The 22,800-nt window shown below is 43.6% G+C and overlaps 1 protein-coding gene, 1 long non-coding RNA gene and 1 other non-coding gene across 6 annotated transcripts in view; 1 reads left to right on the plus strand and 2 right to left on the minus strand.

Moving 5' to 3' along the window:
- On the plus strand, positions 1-17,238 carry SIRT4 (sirtuin 4). 4 transcript variants are annotated; one of them, XM_045042090.1, is made up of 5 exons: positions 1-416; positions 11,077-11,590; positions 13,624-13,915; positions 14,038-14,250; positions 16,795-17,238. In XM_045042090.1, the coding sequence occupies exons 2-4, from the start codon at positions 11,100-11,102 to the stop codon at positions 14,188-14,190; spliced, it is 936 nt and encodes a 311-aa protein (XP_044898025.1). In that variant the 5' UTR covers positions 1-416; positions 11,077-11,099; the 3' UTR covers positions 14,191-14,250; positions 16,795-17,238. The 4 variants fall into 4 exon arrangements, with proteins under 4 accessions (XP_044898025.1, XP_019670178.1, XP_003994768.1 ...); XM_003994719.6 differs by lacking the exon at positions 1-416 and adding an exon at positions 3,887-4,041; XM_006938523.5 differs by lacking the exon at positions 1-416 and adding an exon at positions 3,887-4,041 and having other exon boundaries at positions 13,624-13,759.
- On the minus strand, positions 577-717 carry LOC111557418. The gene has a single exon (XR_002737459.1). It is a non-coding gene; the product is annotated as a U4 spliceosomal RNA (small nuclear RNA).
- The window catches only part of LOC123381386, a 27,145-nt gene continuing 6,658 nt past the window's right edge, over positions 2,314-22,800 (minus strand). The window contains exons 2-4 of the long non-coding RNA XR_006588262.1: positions 4,130-4,271; positions 3,124-3,270; positions 2,314-2,741 (exon numbers count right to left, since the gene is read on the minus strand). This is a non-coding gene — a long non-coding RNA (uncharacterized LOC123381386). The remainder of the gene's footprint in view (positions 2,742-3,123; positions 3,271-4,129; positions 4,272-22,800) is intronic.

A 22,800-nucleotide genomic window follows, 5' to 3' on the forward strand; every position in this document is an offset into this window, starting at 1 on the left:
TACAGTGAGGGTGGGAGACTCCAGGCGGAAATTCGAGTATACGATGCGTTCTGCTTCCAGCAGTTATATTTAAGACTGGTCTGCACCTGAGGCTTCTTGTTGTTGGATCGACTCGTGTCGAATATTCAGATTTTGTAAGTGAGAGTGCATTCGCTGGGGATGCTGGGTAATCTTATGCAAATCGTCATGACATCACAGAGATGACAAGGTTAAATGAATTTTGAGTTAAAAACACTGAAAAAAGCGATCAGTGGAAAGACAGGAAAAGCCAGAGTGAAAGGACAAGTGGCTACGTACTGACTACGTGGGCAAGGGTCACAGCAAGCATTCGTGCAATGTCGGACGTCAGCCTGGCAAAAAACAATAGAGAATACAACACCAATCAGCTGAGAAAACTAAGATACAACCAAAAGAAGGTAATTGCGAACTACAACTCCTGCCCCCGAAACAAAAACGGGGAAAAAACGACTTTTAAAAAACAGAAAGCTAAATACCACTTACCACTTCACCCCCTAAAGCAACCCAAAGCCAAAAAAAAAAAAAAAACTTACTCTCTTTTTGGACTGAAATATTCAGTCTCCGTAGAGACTGTCAAAAATTGCCAATGCCGACTATATTTCAAGTCGTCACGGCGGGGTATTGGGAAAAGTTTTCAATTAGCAATAATCGCGCCTCGGATAAACCTCATTGGCTACGATACTGCCACTGCGCAAAGCTAGCGAGTAACGCCCCCTACTCATCATCCCCAATAGGCAAGCTTCCCATTACAGAAAAGTGAGTTTTGAGTCGTACTGGAAAACGATCCATTGTTCTTTGGTTGAAAATTATACAACCATATAAAGATCTCTTGAAGATGTCTGAGCTGTTTCTAAGGATTTCGTTTCTTGATCTCACTTAACTAAGCTTTGAAGGAGCCTGAAGCAAAGCATTATGGGAGAGAAATATGCTAATAACTTAATTCATAGAATGAATTGCGGCAGATGAAAATGGGCTGTATCAGCATGCTGTTCCCTTGGCTCCCGATTCACAGCGTAACTATCTTCTCCAAAATAGTGTTTTTAAAAAAATTGTGGTAAACTATACGTAATATAAAATGTACCATTCCAACCATTTTTAAGTATACAGTTCAGTGGCATTATGTACATTGTTCGCAACCATTATCACTATACCTCTCCAGAACTTTTTCATCATCCCAAATCGAAATTCTGTACCCATTAAACACTAACTCCCTTTCCTATTTCTCCCTCTCCCAACCCCTAGAAACTTCTATTCTACTTTCTGTCGCTGAATTTGACTCCAGTAGGTACTTCATATAAGCGAAATCACACTATTTGACTTTTGGCGTCTGACTTTTTTTTTTTTTTTTAAGTTTATTTATTTAAGTAATAATACTTAATACCCCACCCATGGCGCGGGTCTCAGGACCCCGAGATCAAGAGTTGTATGCTCTTCCGACTGAGCCAGCCAGGCGCCTGTCTGGCTTATTTCATAATGTTTTAAGGTCTATCCATGTTGTAGTATATATATCAGAATTTCATTCCTCTTTATGGCTGATATTCTATTGTATGGAATTTTATTATCCATCCATTATTCTATGAATCTGCTTTGTTTCCATCTTTGGCTTTCGTGAGCAATCCTTCTACAAACAGTGGCATACAAATATCCATCTGAATCCTTGTTTTCAATTCGTTTCTGTATATAGTTGGGGAATTTCTGGTTCATATGGTAATTCTTTCTTTCTTTTTTTTAAGAATTCTTTTTTAATCCCAAAGGGTTTTCTGTTGGACACCTTAATTCAGAGGAGATAGGCTGGAAAAGGCTATTTTCATAGAAATGTTCACAGTTCATGAAGTTTGAAGTAACTTTCGCTCCCACTGCCTGTTTTTCCCTTGACAAGTGGAAAGCTGTCAGAAACCTATATTCAGACTTCTTTCATCCCTGAACTATATTGTCCAAAATACTTTTGGTTTTTGCTACTCATTAAGATGTAAATAGTCTCTAAGAAAATTACATTTCCCCCCACACTTTATTATAAAATATTTCAAACATGAGGGGCACTTAGCTGGTTCAGTCTGTGGAACATGTGACTCTTAATCTGGGGGTTGTAAATTCCAGCCCCAGGTTGGGTGTAGAGATTACTTATTTTGGGGAAAGAGAGAAAGTGTGTGTGCGCACTTGCACAAGCCGGGGGAGGGACAGAGAGAGAGGAGAGAGAATCCCAAGCAGGCTCTGTGCTGAAGCCAACTTGATCTCACAGTTTGGTTCCATGAAATCATGACCTGAACCGAAATCAAGAGTCAGAAGCTTAACTGACTGAACCACCCAGGTGGCCCTAGGGTGACTTAAAATCTAGAGATTATTTAAAATCTTAAAAAAAAAATTCAAACATGAAACATTCAAAGTATTCCTCAGTGATCATTCATATAATCATCATCTAGGTGAGAAAATGACATCTTTAAAAGACCTATTTGATGCTGATGCGTAGCTTTTTTTTTCCCCCACAGCCATAACTGCCAGGGTAGGAAAAATTATCAAGAAAAAAAAAAGACTAGTAACTTGATTAATTTTATATTATTTTACTTTGATCCAATCAAGGACGTAGTCATGAATTCCTGGTATGGTGACACTGTGTGTTTTACCAGCTGTCTTGGATGACTTCATCCTCCACGGATGACTTTCCAGCACTAAGAAAAATTGAAAAGTCAGCTAACTTCTCCCAGGAACATGAGATTTTGGGGGGCCTAAAAGCACAATAGTTCTGTATTAGTCAGCCTCTCAATTAACGATGTTCATTCTACTTGGCAAACTGAAAAAAACAACATGAGTTTGAAATTTTTCTTAATAAACTTGGGGTGGGGGGAGAAAATGTCAGTATTTTGGCATTTTAATAGGTTTTGATCCAATACCCATATGTGCAGGAAATATTCCTGATTGCAATTTTTTTGACTTAGTAAAAATTTCCAGTCTACATTTTGGTCCTTCCTTTCAGCCAATGTGGTCAGGTTAACTAAGGCACAAAAAACCTGTCATGTCAGGTGATGGTCCCAGCAGTGTGACCTATCTGAGTTGTTGTGTAGGTATTGCTCCCAAACTCCTAAACTGGGTGACTTTACAGATATTTACCTCCACACATTCAGTGAGAGGATCAGGAGTCAAACTCTGACTCCAGCTTCCACAATACACTTCTGGGCTTCAGTTTATCTTAAAACAGGGGAAGTAGCTCCTTAGGTGGTCTTCAAGGTTCCAGTAAGCTGCCCTTTGATTGATGTTCTAAAACACAAAGTGATTGATGTCTTATTTAGGTGATGCTACAGAACAGCGGTTCTCATTATTAAAAACATTAGAAACAACTGGGAAGTTTGTAAACCGTCTTGATGCCCAGGCATCTCCCTAGACCAATTAAATCAGAATCTCTGGGAGTGAGACCTGGGCACTGTGTTGGTTAATGTAATAAAACCACAAAAGAGAATAAAGAAAATTGGAGAAGCCAAGTAAGTAAACACATTATTCCTTGTATATTATCTGTGGCTTTAGTTTTTCATATAAACTCCAAAAACATGAATTTTTCAGATATTTATTAATGTATTTCTTCACACCCCACTACAAGGTGGGAAACTGATTTCCTCACAGTGAGTGCAAAGGATCATAATCACTGAAGTTCAGTATGAGTCTAATCTAGATACATTATTAAAGCTTCTATCTTAACAATGAATTCGTAACTTAGTACTGTTTAGATATACTATTTTGCACTGAGCACACTCGTCTTCAAACTCTAACAACTTCTCTCAAAGGGACACTAACATGTTGGCTTAGGAGACAGCGGGCACATTTCGCTCCTGTGTCTGTTCAACACCTCTGACCAGGAAAGGCAGATGGGGGCGCTAGTACACAATCTGGATCCCTCATCTGTGACACCCAGAGGATTGTGGGACTTGTAGTTTTCCTGGCATCATTTCTGCCTCCTGGACTGCATTTCCCAAAATGCAAAAGGAGCCAGCCCGTCGCGTCGTCAGACGTAAAGTGTTCTTTAAGGTGTGGAAGGTAAGTGTTCTGTGGGGGTTGCAGGTTTCTAGACGTTGTGAATTTGTTGTGAGGGATTCTATATAAACTTTTTGCCCTTTAGTAGTACCTGGCAGAGAGCAGCTGTTCCAGTATAGCGGGTTTTCAGCGATTTTCCCGAGCCCTTTGGTCTCAGGAATCCAGACTGTATTTGTTCAGCGGTTCAAGTGTTGCTGTGGATTTCTAGAGAAATCGGAGTACTGGAACTAGATCTGGAAAGCCAGGCATAAAATAATGTTTACATATGGGGTGCGTGTCACTAGAGAATTTCTGCATTATGTTAAATAATACGTCAAAGCTTTGTTAGAATGTCGTGTTTGCAATTGAGGGTAAACTAAAAGAATATGGGGAAAGTAGAATAAAAGATGTGCATGTGCTTAGTTACAGTAATAAAACCAAAAGCCATAAAAATCAAAAGTCAGAAAAGTCTGAGCAGCAACTGCATCAACACTTGGCATACTGGAATTCAAATATGCTTCTTAGCTTATGAAGAAATATTTCTGATTTATAAAATAGGAAGTAGGTTTATGGAACACACGGTTTCCCAAGGGATGGTAGTAACTAAAATTATAAGTGTATTCCTCTGAGGGAGACGTCTTTAGATGTAGACATAGATGGAATAACAATTCCCTATTAACAGATTTAAAAGATATCGGGAGTAAGCTATTATTCTTTTGAAGTTTATAAGAAGTTCTTCTGACCAGCCAGGTTTTATTGGGACAGACAGAATAGGTCTTATGTTATGCTAGAGTCCTGCTTTACCAATTTTTATTTTACACTCCGTTTTTAAAATCCACATTTTTTAAGAGTCCCTTCCACCATTTTTTAAATAAACCAAAATGTACAGTTTTTCTTGAATGCAAAAAGTCTTGGAAGATTCACCAACCATTTTAAGTTAATTTCCATCTGATGGCCAAGCATAGTAGACCTCTGGTTGTAGGTTCTTAAGAGGTCAAGAAGACAAGATTGGCTTGGGTTGTTATGCAATAGTCCAGTGTGGCGAGAAGATTTTATTTTGTGGAAGGTATTAGAAATTCTTGACCAAAACAAATTTTTAAAAAGATATAAAAATGGAGCCTTGTTGTTTCAGGTCAGACTTCATGGGACTCAGGGAAGGTGGGCCGGAATCAGTTTTTCCTGGTGAAGGCCAATTGTTAGACATTTAGGAACTTGCTAGCCAGTTGTTAAACCATTGGTAGCCTGAAACTGGCCACGATGGGATTATTTTCTCATATCTTTTTGTGGGGGATAGTGGGGGAGAAGGTAGTACACCCCTGGCAAGGGTCAGTTTACTCTATAAGCCTGGAGCCCCAATGTTCAGTACATTCTTGAGTTCTTATATCCTGAGCTAGCTCACACCCTCCCAAATTCTGCAAAAGATTGATTTGGATTACAAAGTAAGGTTATAAATACACTCTAGGTGTGGGGGGGGTTGGGGGGGAGGGGGCGGGGAGGAGGCTGCACCTTTCCAGGGAAAGATATTCTTGTTTATTTGGGGGGCCCATCCTTTAAGATACTGAAGTCACTGATTAATTCATTATTTGTAGGTTGTTCAGATAAGCATGCAATCTGCCACCGGTAGTATGGTCTGGATGGAGAGTCTTCTTAGATTATGCAAAAACCTGTACTCCTCTCTGATACATTTTCTTAAACCTAGATTTTGTCTTCAAGAGGACAGTATTATGTGCAATGCCAACAAATTCCTACTCCCCAGTCATTTCTCAATATCATGCTGTTGGCTCTCATCACCCATCCCATAAATATTTCAGTGTACAACTTTGCTGATTATCAGATACCTTTTGGGTTGTCAGCTTATAGATATAAATTGGATGAGTTTTGAAATCTCATCAGTAACCTCCCAAATCCCATTTACGGTGGACTATTTGGGGGAAATGAGAGTGCTACCCAAGCTTTTCTTTATTTGCAATTCCTTCCTTACAGTTAGTCCATATATTTTTAGGCTAAGTTTAGTTCTTGTTTATCTCTGTATTGTTGATAATCATGTACCCTTGCTTTTATTTTTGTTTAGATCCAGGGCAACATGAAGGAGGCATACTTTTAAGTTACCTATCCTAGTTCACTTTGTACATTTAATTTCAAATATGTTTTCTTCAAATACTATATGACTGCTGATAGGGTCCAGATATTAGAGTTTTATCTACCTTTAAGGTGAAACATTCCACATTTTAGCTTCTCTTCAAAGTACTCCATTCTTTTTTTCCCCTCACTTTTCAGATCATATCTCTTAAGCCTTTAAAGTATTCAAAAGATATAAGCATTGTTACTTTATCTCATAGCTTTTGGCATTTCTGCACTACCACTATCCTAGGCACACTAGGACATCTATTTTTGAGAGAGAGAGAGAGAGAGCACAAGCAGGGGAGGGGCAGAAAGAGAGAGGGAGACACAGAATCCGAAGCAGGCTCCAGGCTCCGAGCTGTCAGCACAGAACCTGACGCGGGGCTTGAACTCACAAACCATGAGATCATGACCTGAGGTGAAGTTGGTCACTCAACCGACTGAGCCACCCAGGCGGCCCCAAAACAATTTCTTAATATCAAACATACAGTTAATGTTCAATTTTCCAATTATTAGTGTTGTAAAGTTCCAGATAAGGCCCACAGATTACATTTGGTTGGTATGTCTTTAAATCTCTTTAATCTATCATTCCCCCTTCAGATCTACTTCTATCTCTTGCAGTTTATTTGTTGAAGAAGCTGATTTTTCTGTCCTGTAGAGTTTCCCATGGCCTGAACTTCATGGATGGACCGATGATATCATCTAACATTGCTTTGGCCTCTGTATTTCCTATAAATTGTTAAACTCTAGAGACTTGATCACTGTCGAGTTCAATTTTTTTTTTCTCCCAAGACCACATCTTGAGGAGTGGTGTGCTCTTCCATGAAGAGTCTAGTCTGGTATTCTCTCTTTTCCTAATGTTGAAATTGGAGGAAGTTGTTGATGTTTGATGCCTATATGCTGCCTTTGCTTTTCGGCTATAAATGAGATAATCACCTCACACCTGACAGAATGGCTAAACTCAAAGACAAGAAATAAGTAGTGTGGGTGAGGACGTGGAGAAAAAGGAAACCTTGTGCACTATTTGTGGGGATGCAAGCTAGTGCAGCCACTGTGGAAAACAGTACAGAGTTTCCTCACAAAATTAAAAATATAATTACTCTATGATCCAGTAATTCTACTACTGGATATTTACCCAAGGAAAACAAAAACACTAATTTGGAAAGATATATGCACCTCTATGTTTATTAAAGCATTATTTATAATAGCCAAGATATGGAAGCAACCCAAGTGTCCATCCATAGATTAATGGATAAAGATGTCAGCACACACACACACTCACGCACACACACACTCCACACAGGAGTATTACTCAGCCTTAAGAAGGATATCTTGGGGCACCTGGGTGGCTCAGTTGGCTAAGCATCTGACTTCGGCTCAGGTCATGGTCTCACAGTTGGTGAGTTCGAGCCCCGCGTCGGACTCTGTGCTGACAGCTCAGAGCCTGGAGCCTGCTTCAGATTCTGTCTCCCTTTCTCTCTGCTCTTCTCCTGCTCATGCTCTGTCTCTATCAAAAGTAAATAAACATTAAAAAAAATATTAAAAAAAGAAGGATATCTTGCTGTTTGCAACAACATGGATGGATCTAGAGGATATAATGCTAAGTGAAATAAGTCGGACAAATACCACATAATTTCACTCGTGGAATTTAAGGAAAAAACACAAATGAACGAAGAAAAAAGAGATAAGCAAAAAAACAGACTCTATTAAAAACATTTTTAGGGGCGCCTGGGTGGCGCAGTCGGTTAAGCGTCCGACTTCAGCCAGGTCACGATCTCGCGGTCCGGGAGTTCGAGCCCTGCGTCAGGCTCTGGGCTGATGGCTCAGAGCCTGGAGCCTGTTTCCGATTCTGTGTCTCCCTCTCTCTCTTCCCCTCCCCCGTTCATGCTCTGTCTCTCTCTGTCCCAAAAATAAATAAACGTTGGAAAAAAAAAAACATTTTTAGTTTATTTTGAGAGAGAGCACATGTGAGTGCATGAGTGAGTTGGGGAAGGAGCAGAGAGAGTGAAAGGGAGAGAAAGAGAATCCCAAGCAGGCTCCTCACTGCTAGTGCAGAGCCCAGCAAGGGGCTTGAACCCACAAACCTTGAGACCATGACCTGATTGAAAGCAAGAGTTGGACATTTAACCCACTGAGCCACCCAGGTGCCCCGAAAGCCGTTTTTTTTTTAAAAATGTCTTTATTTTTGACAGAGAGAGAATGCCAACATGTGTCGGGAAGGGACAGAGAGAGAGCGACAGAGGATCCCAAGCAGATTCTGCATGGAGAGTCCAATGCAGGGCTAGAACTCATGAACTGCAATATCATGACCTGAGCTGAAGGCAGACACTTAACTGACTGAAGCCACCCGGGCACCCCAAAAACAGACTCTTAAATATAGAGAACAAACTGGTGGTTGCCATAGGCGAAGTGGGTGAGGGGATGGGTGAAATAGGTGAAGGGGATTAAGCATGTACTTCTAGGAATGAGCAATGACTACTTTATAGAATTGTTGAATCATTATATTGTACACCTGCAACTAATATAATACTACATGTTAATTATCCTTGAATTTTAAAAAAGCCTAAGGGAAAGACTAAACAAAATAATAAATGAAGTTCTGATGCATCTTCTAGTCCCTGGCAACTACTAATTTACTTTCTGTCTCTATATATTTGTGTATTTGTCCTTTTGTGATATAGTATTTGTCCTTTTGTGACTGACTTCTTACACTTAGCATAATGTTTTTGATGTTCATCCATATTATAGCATATATCAGAACTTTATGCTTATAGGTAAATTTCCTTATATGGATAGACCCCATTTTGTTTATCCATTCGTCAGTTGATGGCTTCCTTAGTTTTGTTTTTGTTTTGGGGGTCTTTTTTTTTTTTTAATTTAAATTTTAGTTAACATGAAGTGCAATATTGGTTTCAGGAGAATTCAGTGATTCATCAGTTACATACAACACCCAGTGCTCATCACAAGTGTCCTCCTTAATACCCATTACCCATCTAGCCCATCTCCCACCCACCTCCCTCCATCAATCCATAGTTTGTTTTCTGTCATTAAGTGTCTCTTGTGGTTTGTTGGGGTGCCTGGGTAGCTCAGTCGGTTAAGTGTCTGACTTCAGCTCAGGTCATGATCTGGTAGTTCTTGAGTTCAAGCCCCGAGTCAGGCTTTGTGCTGACAGTTCAGAGCCTTAAGCCCATTTCAGATTCTGTGTCTCCCTCTCTCTCTCTCTGCCTCTCTCCCACTCATGCTGTCTCTCTCTCCTGCAAAAATAAATATTAAAAAAAATTTTTTTAGGGGCACCTGGGTGGCTCAGTCGGTTAAGCATCCAGTTTCGACTTAGGTCATGATCTTGTGGTCTGTGAGTTCAAGCCCCACGTCGGGCTCTGTGCTGACAGCTCAGAGCCTGGAGCCTGTTTCAGATTCTGTGTCTCCCTCTCTCTCTGACCCTCCCCCATTCATGCTCTGTCTCTCTCTGTCTCAAAAATAAACTTAAAAAAAATTTTTTTTTAATTTTAATGTTTATTTATTTTTAAGAAAGAGAGAGAGAGAGAGAGAGAAAGAGAGAGAGACAGTGTGGGAGTGGGGGAGGATCAGAGAGAGAGAAAGAGAGACAACAGAATCCAAAGCAGGCTCCAGGCTCTGAGCTGTCAGCACAGAGCCCAATGCAGGGCTTGAACTCACAAGACTTGGTATCATGACCTGAGCTGAAGTCAGAGACCCAACTGACTGAGCCACCCAGGCACCCCTAAAAAAAAAATTTTTTTTAAGAGTCTCTTGTGGTTTGTTTCCCTCTCTTCTTTTTTTCCTCCCCCTTCCTTTAGGTTCATATGTTTTATTTCTTAAATTCCACAAATAAGTGAAATCATATGGTATTTTTTTCTGATTGACTTATTGTGCTTAGCATAATACATTCTAGCTTCATCCACGTCATTGCAGATGGCAAGATTTCATTCTTTTTTAAAGTTTATTTATTTATTTGAGGGGGGGGGGCACATGCACAAGCATGGGAGGGAGGGAGAGAGAGAAGGAGACAGAGAATCCCAAGCAGGCTCTGCGCCAGTAGAGCTCAATCTCACAAACTGTGAGATCATGACCTGAGCTGAAATCAAGAGTCAGACACCTAACTACTGAGCCACCCAGGTGCCCCAAGATTTCATTCTTTTTGATGACTGAGTAATATTCCATTATATATACATACCACATCTTTATCCATTCATCAGTTGATGGACATTTGGGCTGTCTCCATAGTTTGGCTACTGTTAATAATGCTGCTATAAACACTGGGGTGCACGTACTCCTTAAAATCTGTCTTTTTGTATCCTCTGGGTGAATACCTAATAGTGCAATTGCTGGATCATAGGGTAGTTCTGTTTTTAGTTTCAGCTACCTTAGTTTTATTTATATAGATATCATATACTATAAATATTATATCTATATATTTATATGTATTTTATATATTATATATAAAACATTTTTTTAATATTTATTTTTGAGAGCAAGAGAGAGAGAGAGAGAGAGAGAGAGAGAGAGCAAGCAGGGGAGGGGCAGAGAGAGAGGGAGACACAGAATCCAAAGCAGACTCCAGGCTCCATGCTGTCGGCACACAGCCTGACGCGGGGCTCGAACCCACAAACTATGAGATCATGACCTGAGCCAAAGTAGGACACTTAATTGACTGAGCCCCCCAGGTGCCCCTATATATATGATATATATATATTTTTTTAATGTTTATTTTTGAGAGAGAGAGAATGCAAGCAGGGGAGGGGTGGGGTGGGGGACAGAGGATCTGAAGTGGGCTCCGCACTGACAGCAGTGAGTCCATGTGGGGCTCGAACTCATTAACTGCGAGATTGTGACCTGAGCCGAAGTCAGACGCTCAACAGACTGAGCCACCCAGGTGCCCTTTGGCGGCCTTAGTTTTTAAAATTTGTTTTCTCCCATCAGGTTTCTTTCTCTCTAGAACAAAGATGAATTGTAGGTGGACTCTCAGGGCAGCGAAAGGCCGCTGGATGGTGAACATCAGCCAGCAGTGCTCACATGGATCCATTGGGTTATTTGTGCCACCAAGTCCACCTCTAGACCCTGAGAAGATCAGAGAGTTACAGCGCTTCATCACCCTGTCCAAGAGACTCCTAGTGATGACTGGGGCAGGAATCTCCACTGAGTCAGGGATCCCAGACTACAGGTCAGAAAAGGTGGGACTCTATGCCCGCACTGACCGGAAACCCATCCAGCATGGGGATTTTCTACGGAGTGCTCCAGTCCGCCAGCGGTACTGGGCGAGAAACTTTGTCGGCTGGCCTCGGTTCTCCTCCCTCCAGCCTAACCCTGCACATTGGGCCTTGAGCAACTGGGAGAGACTCGGAAAGCTGTACTGGTTGGTGACCCAAAATGTGGATGCCTTGCACACTAAAGCAGGGAGTCAGCGCCTGACAGAACTCCACGGATGCATGCACAGGTGCAGGAAGGTGTAAATAGTGTGAATGCAGAAATGTGAGCTCCATGAGAGCAAGGACCTTGGCTGTCTTGACCACTTTGTCCTCATTAGATCTTGAGAAAAGGATTTGGGAGCAAGTTGTTTATTTTGGAGTTGATCCCAGCAAACTCATTGAGAGAGTGGGGAAATGAAACAGGGTAGGCAAGAAAAGTCAAGAAAAGGGCATGTTAATGAATGGGTTGCTGCTTTGGGGAGCTGGAACTCAATCCTTTGAGGGGCCCTCTGTCTGGAGCATACTTCAGAATTGTCTCACTGAAAGTTGAGGAAGCTTGGGCATTTATCTACCATGTCCCGTCCTTTAACGGTTGAGGGTCTTTCTAGGGGAATTAACTCCCTAACACTGACTCTGCAACTCCTTGGCCAGTAAACCCCCTAAGCAAGAGAGATGCAAGAAGTTGCTTATAAGAGAACTGTGTACAAGTGGCTGTAGGGTGTCTTGAGGGGACTATGAGCAAAGCACCAACAGCATAGTCTATAAACTGGTGGATCTCTGATGCCTGGACACATAGAACACAGTACAGCCTGTCAAATAGAACCCAGTAAATATTGATGGAATGAACACATGTAGCCCTGGAAATAACCTGAAGCTAACTGGAGACCATTTCCTTATTATTAAGCCCCAGAGATCCTCCTGCCAATCATAAAATATTTATTGGGTGCCACAACGTGTGGTGTGCTATTGGTGGTGTGGAGGGGTCAAAACCAAAGAGCATAAAACATGCTCTACTTTATATGTGAGAACTTTGTAATCTCCTGGGGGTGGGGTGGGGGATCCAAAAATAACATGTTTAACAACAGACAACTCCATATGTGATTGTTAAATTATGTGGTCCGTGATAGACCTGCTTTAGAGGTTCAGAGAAACAGATTTAGTAAAGCTTCGAGTAATCGGTCAAGCTTTTATGGGAAAGGTGGGGCTTGAGTCTGGCTCAGGTCTGACTGAACAAAAGAGGGGAGAGGGCTTTCTAAATGAAGAGGATTTGTAGAGCCCAGAGGAGTCTGGCCTGGCCTCTGTGGAGACTACTGTGAAATCAGATTGTCTGGAAAGGCTAGACCCAAATCATGGGTGCATCTGAAAATAGTACAGTGCAATTTGGGTCTTTTGTGAGAGACCAAAAGGGACTATTAGTGGTTTCTGAGCAAGAAAGCAATGTGATAAAAATAGCATTTGAGGAAAGCCACACAGGATTAGAGAGTGTGGCTCAGGGAGGTCAGCCTGAAGGACCCAGATCAAGGTGGTATCAGGGGAATTTGAGAGCTAATGATGGCCCTGGCCCCATTAAACTTTTCTTTTCCTGATGAAAGTTCCAAATCTTCCCAATAAGAAAGTAGTATAATGAACTCCCATGTACCATCACTCAGATACAAAAATTATATCATGTCTACTTTACCTCCCCCCCCCCCCGCCCCGGCTGGTCTCTTAAAATAACTGCTATTTATTGAGTGGCTCCTGTCTATAGGCAGGAGCCTATAGACTCCTAGGTGGAGTCTAGGTGGTGGCCATAGCATAGTGGTCAAAGGACTCAAAGTTCTTGCCCTCACACGAACTCATGATTAGGGAAGTGAGGAGAGAAACAAGTCACTGGGTTAGGACACCAAGGGGAAGAGTGTTTTAGAGGGACGGTGGTGATGGACAGCAACAATCACCCTGGAGGAGGAGAGGGAGGGAGGAAAAGCACCGGTTTGGGCACTAAGGAAGTCATTTGGTAAAGCATTTGCAGCTGCACTAAGGATAAAAATGAGCCAACAGGTTAAGCAGGCCGTGTAAGTAAGGAAAGCAGAGGTACACTGCTTGTTCTAGAGTTGGCAGTAGGAGGAAGGTAAGGAATGGTGGTAGTTAACATGAGAAGGTATTCCTAACTTGGGGGAAAGACTGGGTGCTAGGAACAGTGAACAGTGTTGGAGGAGCTACAACTGGTTGGGGATGAGACGTTTTTGGCAGCTTCATGCCTTCTCGGGACCAGTTGTTCAGTCAGCCTCTTCTTTGGTTTCAGGGTCCTTTGCTTGAACTGTGGTGAACAGATTCCCCGGGAGGTGTTACAAGAGCGTTTTGAAGCTCTGAACCCCACCTGGAGTGCCGAGGCCCATGGCCTGGCTCCTGACGGCGACGTCTTTCTCACAGAGGAGCAGGTACGGAGCTTTCGGGTCCCGTCCTGCCGATGTGGAGGCCCCCTGAAACCAGATGTCGTTTTCTTCGGGGACACAGTGAACCCTGACAAGGTTGACTTTGTGCACAGGCGTGTAAAAGAAGCTGACTCCCTCTTGGTAGTGGGATCATCCTTACAGGTATCTGACTTGGTCAGGGTGGGAATGGCCCCTTTTGCGGGCTGGAGAGCCCTGGAGAGGCTCCCTGTTAGGTTTACCTCTAACTGCATTGAGAGTTCTTACCTGTGTCTTTTCCTTGTAAGGTTTACTCTGGTTACAGGTTCATCCTCACTGCCCGAGAGAAGAAGCTCCCAATTGCAATACTTAACATTGGGCCCACACGGTCAGATGACTTGGCGTGCCTGAAACTGGATTCTCGCTGCGGAGAACTGCTGCCTCTAATAGACCCCTGCTGACCACAGTCTGATGCTCCTGAGTCAGAAACTGGGACTTTCACTTGAATCCTACTCTTAAAGGTAAATGCTTTCCTAGATACTGATTCCAGTTCTCATTCAACCAAGAGCACTGACAAAATAGGCAGCTTGGGGCACTGGGTGGCTCAGTCGGTTGAGCGTCCGACTTTGGCTCAGGTCATGATCTCGAGATTTGTGGGTTCAAGCCCCGCATTGGGCTCTGGGCTGACAGCTCAGGGCCTGGAGCCTGCTTCGGATTCTGTGTCTCCTTCTCTCTCTGCCCCTCTCCCACTTGTGCTCTGTCTCCCTCTGTCTCTCAAAAATAAATGAATGTAAAAAAATAAAAATAAATAGGCATCTTAATGTATGGTCACTCGTAATTAAAACTAATTCTTTAATGTGCATTAAGCTACAGTGTTTGAAAGATATTTATTTTCCAGGTCTATGCACACAGCTATTTAGAAGGTTTCAAAATTCACCACTGCTTTTTTTCCTGTTTTTAAATAACAGCTTTTCACCCTTTCAAAGTATACAATTAAGCTTTTAGTACACTCACAAAGTTATACATGACTCACAGCTGTCTTAATTCCAGAATATTTTCATCATCCCAGGAAGAAACCTTGTACCCATCAGCAGTCACTCCACCTTCCCCAACCCCTCCGCTTCTCCCTACCCTGGCAATAGCTAGTCTGTTTCTGTTTATGCTAGACATTTCACAGAAGATGTGGCCTCTTGTGTCTGGTTTCTCCACTTGGCGTAATAGTTTCAAGGTTCATCCATATTGTAGCATGTATTGGTACTTTTATATCTATTTTAATCTATGGATACAACCACTTAAAAAAATAAAAAGCTTTGGGGCACCTGGATGGCACAGTCGGTTGAACAGCTGACTCTTGACTTTGGCTCAGGTCATATCCCAGGGTCATAGCATCGAGCCCCAGGTCGGGCTCTGTGCTGAGTGTGGAGCTTGCTTGGGATTCTTTCTCTCTCTGCCCCTCTCCCTCGCTCACACTCTCTCTCTAAAAAAAATAAATAAGTAAAATAAAAAGCTTTATTGAGATAGTTCACAAACCACAGTTTACTCATGTAATATGTACAATTCAGTAGTTTTTAGCATATTCTAAGGGAAGTACAACCACTTTTTAAAAAAGCGACCTTAATTTTTAGTTTTAGGTTCACAGCAAAACTGAGCAGTAAATACAAAGGGTTCCAATATGTCCCTGTCCCTATACACTCACACAGTATTAACATTTGATTCACCTACTGAAGGACAACTTGGTTGTTTCCAAGTTTTGGGCAATTATGAATAAAGTCGCTGTAAATACTAAGGAGCAAGACTGCTGGATCGTATGATAAAAGTTTGTGTAGTTTTGTATGCAATTGCCAAACTGCCTTCCAAAGTGGCTGTCCCATTTTGCATTCCCGCCAACGAATGAGAGTTCCTGTACAACCACCTATTAAAAATCATTTTGGGGGCGCTTGGGTGGCTCAGTCGGTTGAGCATCTGACTCTTGGTTTCAGCTCAGGTCATGATCTCACAGTTCGTGAGTTTGAACCCCACGTCGGGCTCTTTGCTGACACCATGGACCCTGCTTGGGATTTACTGTCTCCCTCTCTCTCTGCCTCTCTCTCTCAAAAGTACATAAATAAACTTTAAAAAAAAAACCATTTTCATTGAAGTATACTATACAGAGAAGTGCATGTCTTATAAGTGGACAGTTTGATGAAGACATAAAACATCTAGATCAAGGAACAGAATATTACTAGCACCAAGGAAGTTCCCTTAGTACAGACACTTAATTTTTTTTTTCTTTAATGTTTATTTTTGAGAGTGTGTAAGTGGGAGAGTGGCAGAGAGAGAGAGGGAGACAAGGAATCCAAAATAGGCTCCAGGCTCCGAACTGTCAGCACAAAGCCCAACACAGGGCTCGAACCCACGAGCCATGAGATCATGATCTGAGCCAAAGTTGGATGCTCAACCAACTGAGCCACCCAGGAGCCCCTAGACACTTTTTAAAAAAATTTTTTTAATTTTTTAAATTTACACCCAAGTTAGTTAGCATATAGTGGAACAATGATTTCAGGAGTAGATTCCTTAATGCCCCTTAGCTGTTTAGCCCATCCCCCCTCCCAGAACCCCTCCAGTAACCCTCTGTTTGTTCTCCGTATTTAAGAGTTTCTTGTATTTTGTCCCCTCCCTGTTTTTATATTATTTTTTGCTTCCCTTCCCTTGTGTTCATCTGTTCTTTGTCTTAAAGTCCTCATATGAGCGAAGTCATATGGTATCTGCCTAGACACTTTTTAATATACTTTTTAGCTAGCTTATTACTAGAATGTTTAGGTGATACAGATAAGTAAAAAGAATATAATGCAAATTACCTATTATTCCACCACCTAGATAACCAAAGTTTAACATTCTGGTATAACTAAGTCTGTTTCTATGAAAATCAAATCAAGCTGTGCATGTTTTCACTTAACAAGATATAGTGGCCCTCTTTAGATGTCCTAAATGCTGTGGTTTCTTGAATGGTAGGCTGATGTTCACAAATCATTTTCCCCCACCCACTCTCGGCTTATTCGGCATTAACTTGTTTCATTTCTTTCCAGATCCTTGAGGATTCCTCCCTCCTTCCTCCAACTAACCAAAGCTCGCTGAGTGCAGCCTGTAGAGGGCAGCAAACCAGCATCTTTCTCCCAGCCTGCCTATGAACTGGACAAGTTTCAGTCAGGCTGATGAAATTTGCCCCTGAAGAAAGACTTTTTCAAAGCAGCAGCTTCTATTGATAGGTAAACTGTTTTCAATTCCTTTTTATCTCACCAGGCAGAAGAAATGGCCTGGGGAAATACTTAGGCCAGAATGGTCTCTGGAGCACTAAGCAGGAATCTCACTAATGTGGGGCTTGAGGGGAGAAGAAAAGGACTTAATTTAGAATTCCAAATGGTTAAATGTCTTTAACTGAAACATTCTGGTATATTTTTTATAAAAGATGAGCAATGGTATGAATGAATTTTTTATTAACTAAGGAATAAAGAAATCATTTGCACACCAGGTATGTGGGCTGTATGTTTATATTCTTTTTTTATTTTTATTTTTTAAATTATTTTTTTAACATTTTTATTTATTTTTGAGAGACAGAGTAAGAATGAGCACGAGCAGGGGAGGGGCAGAGAGAGAGAGGGAGACACAGAATCCAAAGCAGGTTCCAAGCTCTGAGCTGTCAGCACAGAGCCCGATGCGGGGCTTGAATCCATGAACTGTGAGATCATGACATGAGCCAAAGTCTGACACACAACCAACTGAGCCACTCAGGCACCCCTATATTCTTTTTTTTAATCAGCTAAAAGAGAATGAGGCTTTATGACATGGTTCTTTAAAGATTTCTGCTGGATTTCAGCTGCCAGATGAGACACTTGCCTCAAACCTGATGTGTAGAGAGGAAACTGAATTCCCAAGTGGGCTCTTAAGCTGCTTTGTTTCTGCTGAGCAAGGCAGTAAGCCTTGTTTGATTATTGTGTTAGCCCGAAAGAATCATTGTACCAGGCTAAAGCTTTCAGCACAATCTCATCAAAAGTGAAGCGGATGAAAGAATCACAGCCTATTCTGGATAGTCTTTTGTCTAAAATTAGGGCAAGCAATACATGGTCATCCTGCACTTACCTAGGAAGTAAATTATAGTTACCTGGGATAATCCAAGAGCTTGAAACCAACAGAGTTCTTTTCATGTGCACAACTCTGTTTTCCCATAGTCATTAATTCTGAAGAGGTGTAAGGTTGTTGTAAATCTCATTCCAGCTTTTTTGCAGATGAAGATCCTAAGGTGCTCGGGATCAGATTTGCTCAGTTACCAAGTCAGCACCAATAATTGTATTCAAATCTGGGTCTTTTGAATCTCAAGCCATTCTCACCACAATTTTGTCAATGGTTAATAACAGTAGTAAGGTACTAAGGCTACAACGATACAACCTCTTGGCTTCAAGTGGCTCACAGAGAATGTGCTGTTCCCCCATTCTTATTTTCTACCAGAAAATGGCCAGATTCATGCACGGAATGGCAGAATGAGAGCAAATTAAGTCCATCCCTCCTCATTTTTATTTTGGAGGAACCTAAGGCCATACAGCATATTTTCAGAGCCAGGACTAGAATCCAAGACTTTCCTCCCAGTTCTTTTCTTCTTAAACAACAGCTTCTTATCTATCTGAAGATTATGGCTGGAAGTCAGCCTGAAGTAGAAGCCAGCAGTACAACCGGCCAAGGAGACCAGGAATGGTTAAAATCCAGTAGTAAGGTTGCTAGGGAGGAAGGCAGGCTCTTTCCATCACCTAATGCTGACACAATTCATGAAACCAAGTCTTCAGGACCTTAGGAATGTTCATTTTGTTCATAGTTCTTCCTGAGCTGGAATTCTTCCCCAAAAATTTGTCCCAAGAGGAACTTGGCATTTCCTGAAGCTGATGCTTCTCATGTCTCTTCACTTTCCATCTTTTGCTTTTTACCAGCATGGCAGTCCTAATCCACCATAAGTGTCCTCTGTTGGAATAACAAACCAACTGGTGGGTGCTATCAGTTTGTCACCGCCCTGGTTATAGGCTTCTGACCACATAAGCCCAGCTTTGGGCATGACTTTCCTCAAATGCTTCCATGGCTCTGCTATCAGTTTTAGGAAATAGAAGTCACAAAGGCAAACAAGTACATAACACTTGAAACCTCCTTCCCACAAACTCCTATTTCTTTTATACTGTCGTAAATTGAGTATCTCTCACTGTTATGCTCAGAATTCGTGATCCCCAAAGACCACCAGGGAGCCAAGTCCAATGCAAAAGCAAAGAGCCTTTATTCGAGCTAGCTCGAGCTCAATCCCCTACCTGCACCGACACAGGGGTGAGATGCCGGAGAGAGAGCGTGAGTTTCAAAAGCACAAAGGTTTTATAGGGATCTAAGGGCAGTTGGTGGGGTGATGGTCGTGTCCTTAGCCGATTGGCTGGGGAAGGTTCAGAGTCCTGATGCGCAGGTTGCCAGGAGTGGTTTGAACGGGAAGTTTGAACGGGTGAGCGGGAAGTTACTCAAGGGGAGGAGGTATGGTCTAAGGTTTGAGCGGGAATTTCTGCGGTTTTCCCCGGAAAGGGGGCCATGTCAGGGACATAGTCACTCAAGATGGAGGATATAGAACGAAATGGAGTCGGCCAGCCTAGGTCCGCTTTCATTCCCCCCTTGTCATGTAGCTTACGGACCCAATCATGGGACCGGCTGCATTTCTATTTTGTCCTCTTCTGTTATTAGGGCTTGTACTGAGCACAGAGGACCATTAGTTGGACAGCCCCCACGTGGTCCCTGACAAACTGGACCAGCCTGTTGATGACACAGGGTCCGAGGGTTACTAGTAGGAGCAGGATGGCGAGGGGTCCGGCAAGGGCCGAGATGAGGGTAGTTAACTAGGGAGACCAGTTGAACAAAGACTCGTACCAGGACTGAGATTGTTCTCTCTCTAACTTTCGTTTTTGCAGCCCTTCCCTTGTGAGGGCCATAGATTCTTTTACGACCCCCAAGTGATCAACATAGAAGTAACATTCTTCCCCTCGGGCTGCACATAGTCCTCCTTGCTGCATGAATAATAAGTCTAATCCCCTTCTGTTTTGGAGTACTACTTCTGATAAGGAAGTAAGGGATTTCTGTAAGTGAGAAATTGATTTCTCAATTCTTTCTATGTCTAAGTCAATGGCTGCCCTTAGGGTTCTGTAGTTTTTGTCCTGGATGACGAGTGAGGATATTCCGGTCCCTACCTCCGCTAATCCCAGTCCCAAGAGTGCAGCCAGAGTCAGGGTTGTAATGGGCTCTCTTTTACTTCGGGAGTTAGTAGAGCCTAACCTGTTAAGTATTTCTTCCCCTGAATGGTACACCAGCTTGGGGATCAACTGCACGAGTACGCAGAAGCCTTCCTTTGAGGAGTTAAGGACTTGGGAGTGGACGTAGGGAGCAAGGCCGCTGGAACAGACCCATCATGCATTTTTGGGGGGAAGTAGATACACTGTCTCCCTGGGGACTGTTAGGGTTTCACTACAGAAATGTGACTGCCCGGGGGGCACGTGGCCTATGCAAGTGCCCTGCCCTGTTACTCCCTGGAGTGTTAGTCTTGCAGTAGCCTGCTGCCATCTGCAGGAGCTAGAGTTGGAGGCTGTTGTATAATTGCCTTTAATGGCAATACCTTCGTAATATGGGAGCCGGACATCTAGACAGAGCCAACAGGACTTGGTCAGGTCGGGCCTAGAAGTGTTTAGTACCTGGTATGCTCTGACAAACGTGCTCCACAGGGGGTCTGTATCAGATAGTAAGTTGTGACCCGGGGCAGGAGATGTGGATGACACTCCAGTAGGGACAGGGGATGTGGAGGGCCGTGTGGCCGGGGCCTGGGTGTTTCTGGGTGTGGCCGTCGGGTGGGGGCAGGTCAGGTAACTAGTTGGGTCCTACCCCCGTGGGGGACTGCTGGGCAAGGGGAGTTGCTTGCATTCGGAGGGTAAATAACGTTCCCTTGTCCTTGGCTCCCAGCCTAACCCAGTTGTATATCCTGAGTCCCCAGGTTTTTCCACTCTCCCATCCTGTTGTTTTTTTTACCTTGGCTTGTAAAGGATATAACTATGGGATTACCGCGCCCCCAGGCATATGGCGGTCGGGGGCCACTGGGCCGCTTTACCACGATGAGATCTCCGGTGCGTGGTGGGGTCCACCAGATGTGCCCCGTTGAGACACATGACCAGGAGGCGCAAAAGTAGTCAGCCGCGTCCCCACATGTGTTCGAGCGAGAGTGGCTGGGGCAGACATAGAAATAAAGGTTCTGCGCATGGAATCCGGGGGCATATGGTGACAAGGGGAGCAGAGTTTGGAGGTCTACGCAAAGTTCTGGGAACCAAGTGTCCCTGGGGTGGCTCTGGGAAGTCTGATTAAGTATTGTCCCCGAGCTGGTGTCTATGATCTGCCAGGTGATGTTTTGGGGGACTTGGGGACTCTCAACAGCATGAGCAGTGACAAGCAGAGCTAACAGAGTTACCAATATTAGGTGGGTCGAATGCGCTGTAGCTTGAGCTTGAGCGGGTTGTGTTGGTCCCGGTTGACAGCCCATTGTGTGACGAAGTCCTTCCGGATTGAGCAGGGGTCCGCTGGCCGAACGTGGGTGTGATGGACCCAGGTTGCGATGCCATCTACTTTGAGAGCAGTGGGGGTTGTCAGCACCACGATGTAGGGTCCCTCCCAGCACGGCTTGAGGGTCTCTTGGCAGTGCCTCTTGATGTAGACCCAGTCTCCCGGCCTGTACTGATGAGGTGTCGGGGTTGGGCCGGCCTTGTAGATGGCATGGAGGCGCGGCCAAATGTCCTCGTGCGCCCTCTGGAACCCTCTCAAGGAAAGAAAAAGTTCTTGATCTTTAAACTCAGCAAGAAGTTCAGCTCGAAGGTTGGGAATAATAGGGGGTGGCCTGCCAAACATGATCTCGTAGGGAGTAAAACCCAGGGTGTAAGGAGTGTTCCTAACCCGGTAAAGGGCATTCGGTAGGAGAGTCACCCAGTCCCCGCCAGTCTCCATGGTTAATTTGGTAAGGGTCTCTTTTAGGGTTCTATTCATTCTTTCTACCTGTCCTGAGCTCTGGGGCCTATAAGCACAACGTAATTTCCAGTTTGCCCCCACAGCCTTGGCTATAGCCTGCGTTACCTGCGAGATAAAAGCTGGTCCACTGTTTGATCCTACCATGGCAGGAAAACCATACCTGGGTAAGATGTCATACCTGGGTAACTTCAGTGAAGTCGACCTCCCACTGGGATCCCGGTCTGGTGCCTCTGAGCCTGGTTCCTTTTTTATTTGATGTGGCTCTCGCAGGCACATCTTGCAGGCAGGTACAACTTGCTCTGTTTTGGTGTCCTGTTGGTGAATCTTGATTCCGGCATGTCGGATTAAGTCTTTTAATTTTCAGGCCCCCATGTGAGTAGACCGATGCATGTGCTCTAATAGTGAGACTCTGAGCCGGCCTGGCAGCACGAGCTCCTTGTTAGGTGTATACCACCATCCCTTTATCTCCTGGGCCATGGGAGTTTCTTGATCCACTGTAACTCCTCCTGGGAGTATTTGGGCTGGTCTGGTAAAACTGGGTCTCCCGGGTCTGGGAGTTGTATGGTCATGGTGGGGACTGAAGTAAGGGCTACTGCCTTGGCTGCCTAGTCAGCCTTTCGATTACCTCTAGCTACCGGGTTATCAGTTTTCTGGTGCCTTTGGCCGTGGATAATGGCCAGCTTGGCAGGAAGCCATAAGGCCGTAAGCAGGTCAAGTATCTTCTGCTTATTTTTTATAGTCCATCTTTCTGCCGTCAGTAACCCCTTCTCCTGATAAATTGCCCCATGAATCTGAGCTGTGGCAAACACATAACGGCTATCTGTGTAGATGTTAAGCCATTTTTCAGCTCCCAGCATCAGCGCCTTGGTGAGGGCGATGAGCTCTGCTCACTGGTCTGGTGTTCCGGAGGGTAGAGCCTCTGCCCATACGGTGTCCGTTTCGGTGACGACCACTGCACCCACATACCTGTGTCCGTCCTGCACAAAGCTGCTGCCATCAGTGAACCAAGTAGCCTCGGCATC

This window comes from Felis catus, chromosome D3, assembly GCF_018350175.1.
Source record: "Felis catus isolate Fca126 chromosome D3, F.catus_Fca126_mat1.0, whole genome shotgun sequence".
NCBI lineage: Eukaryota > Metazoa > Chordata > Mammalia > Carnivora > Felidae > Felis > Felis catus.

Coding starts and splice junctions, on each gene's coding strand:
- SIRT4 (XM_045042090.1), top strand. CDS start 11,100: ATGAATTGTAGGTGGACTCTCAGGGCAGCGAAAGGCCGCTGGATGGTG. Junction 11,591..13,623: donor CTCCACGGATGCATGCACAG/GTGCAGGAAGGT, acceptor CTTTGGTTTCAG/GGTCCTTTGCTTGAACTGTG. Junction 13,916..14,037: donor TAGTGGGATCATCCTTACAG/GTATCTGACTTG, acceptor TTTCCTTGTAAG/GTTTACTCTGGTTACAGGTT.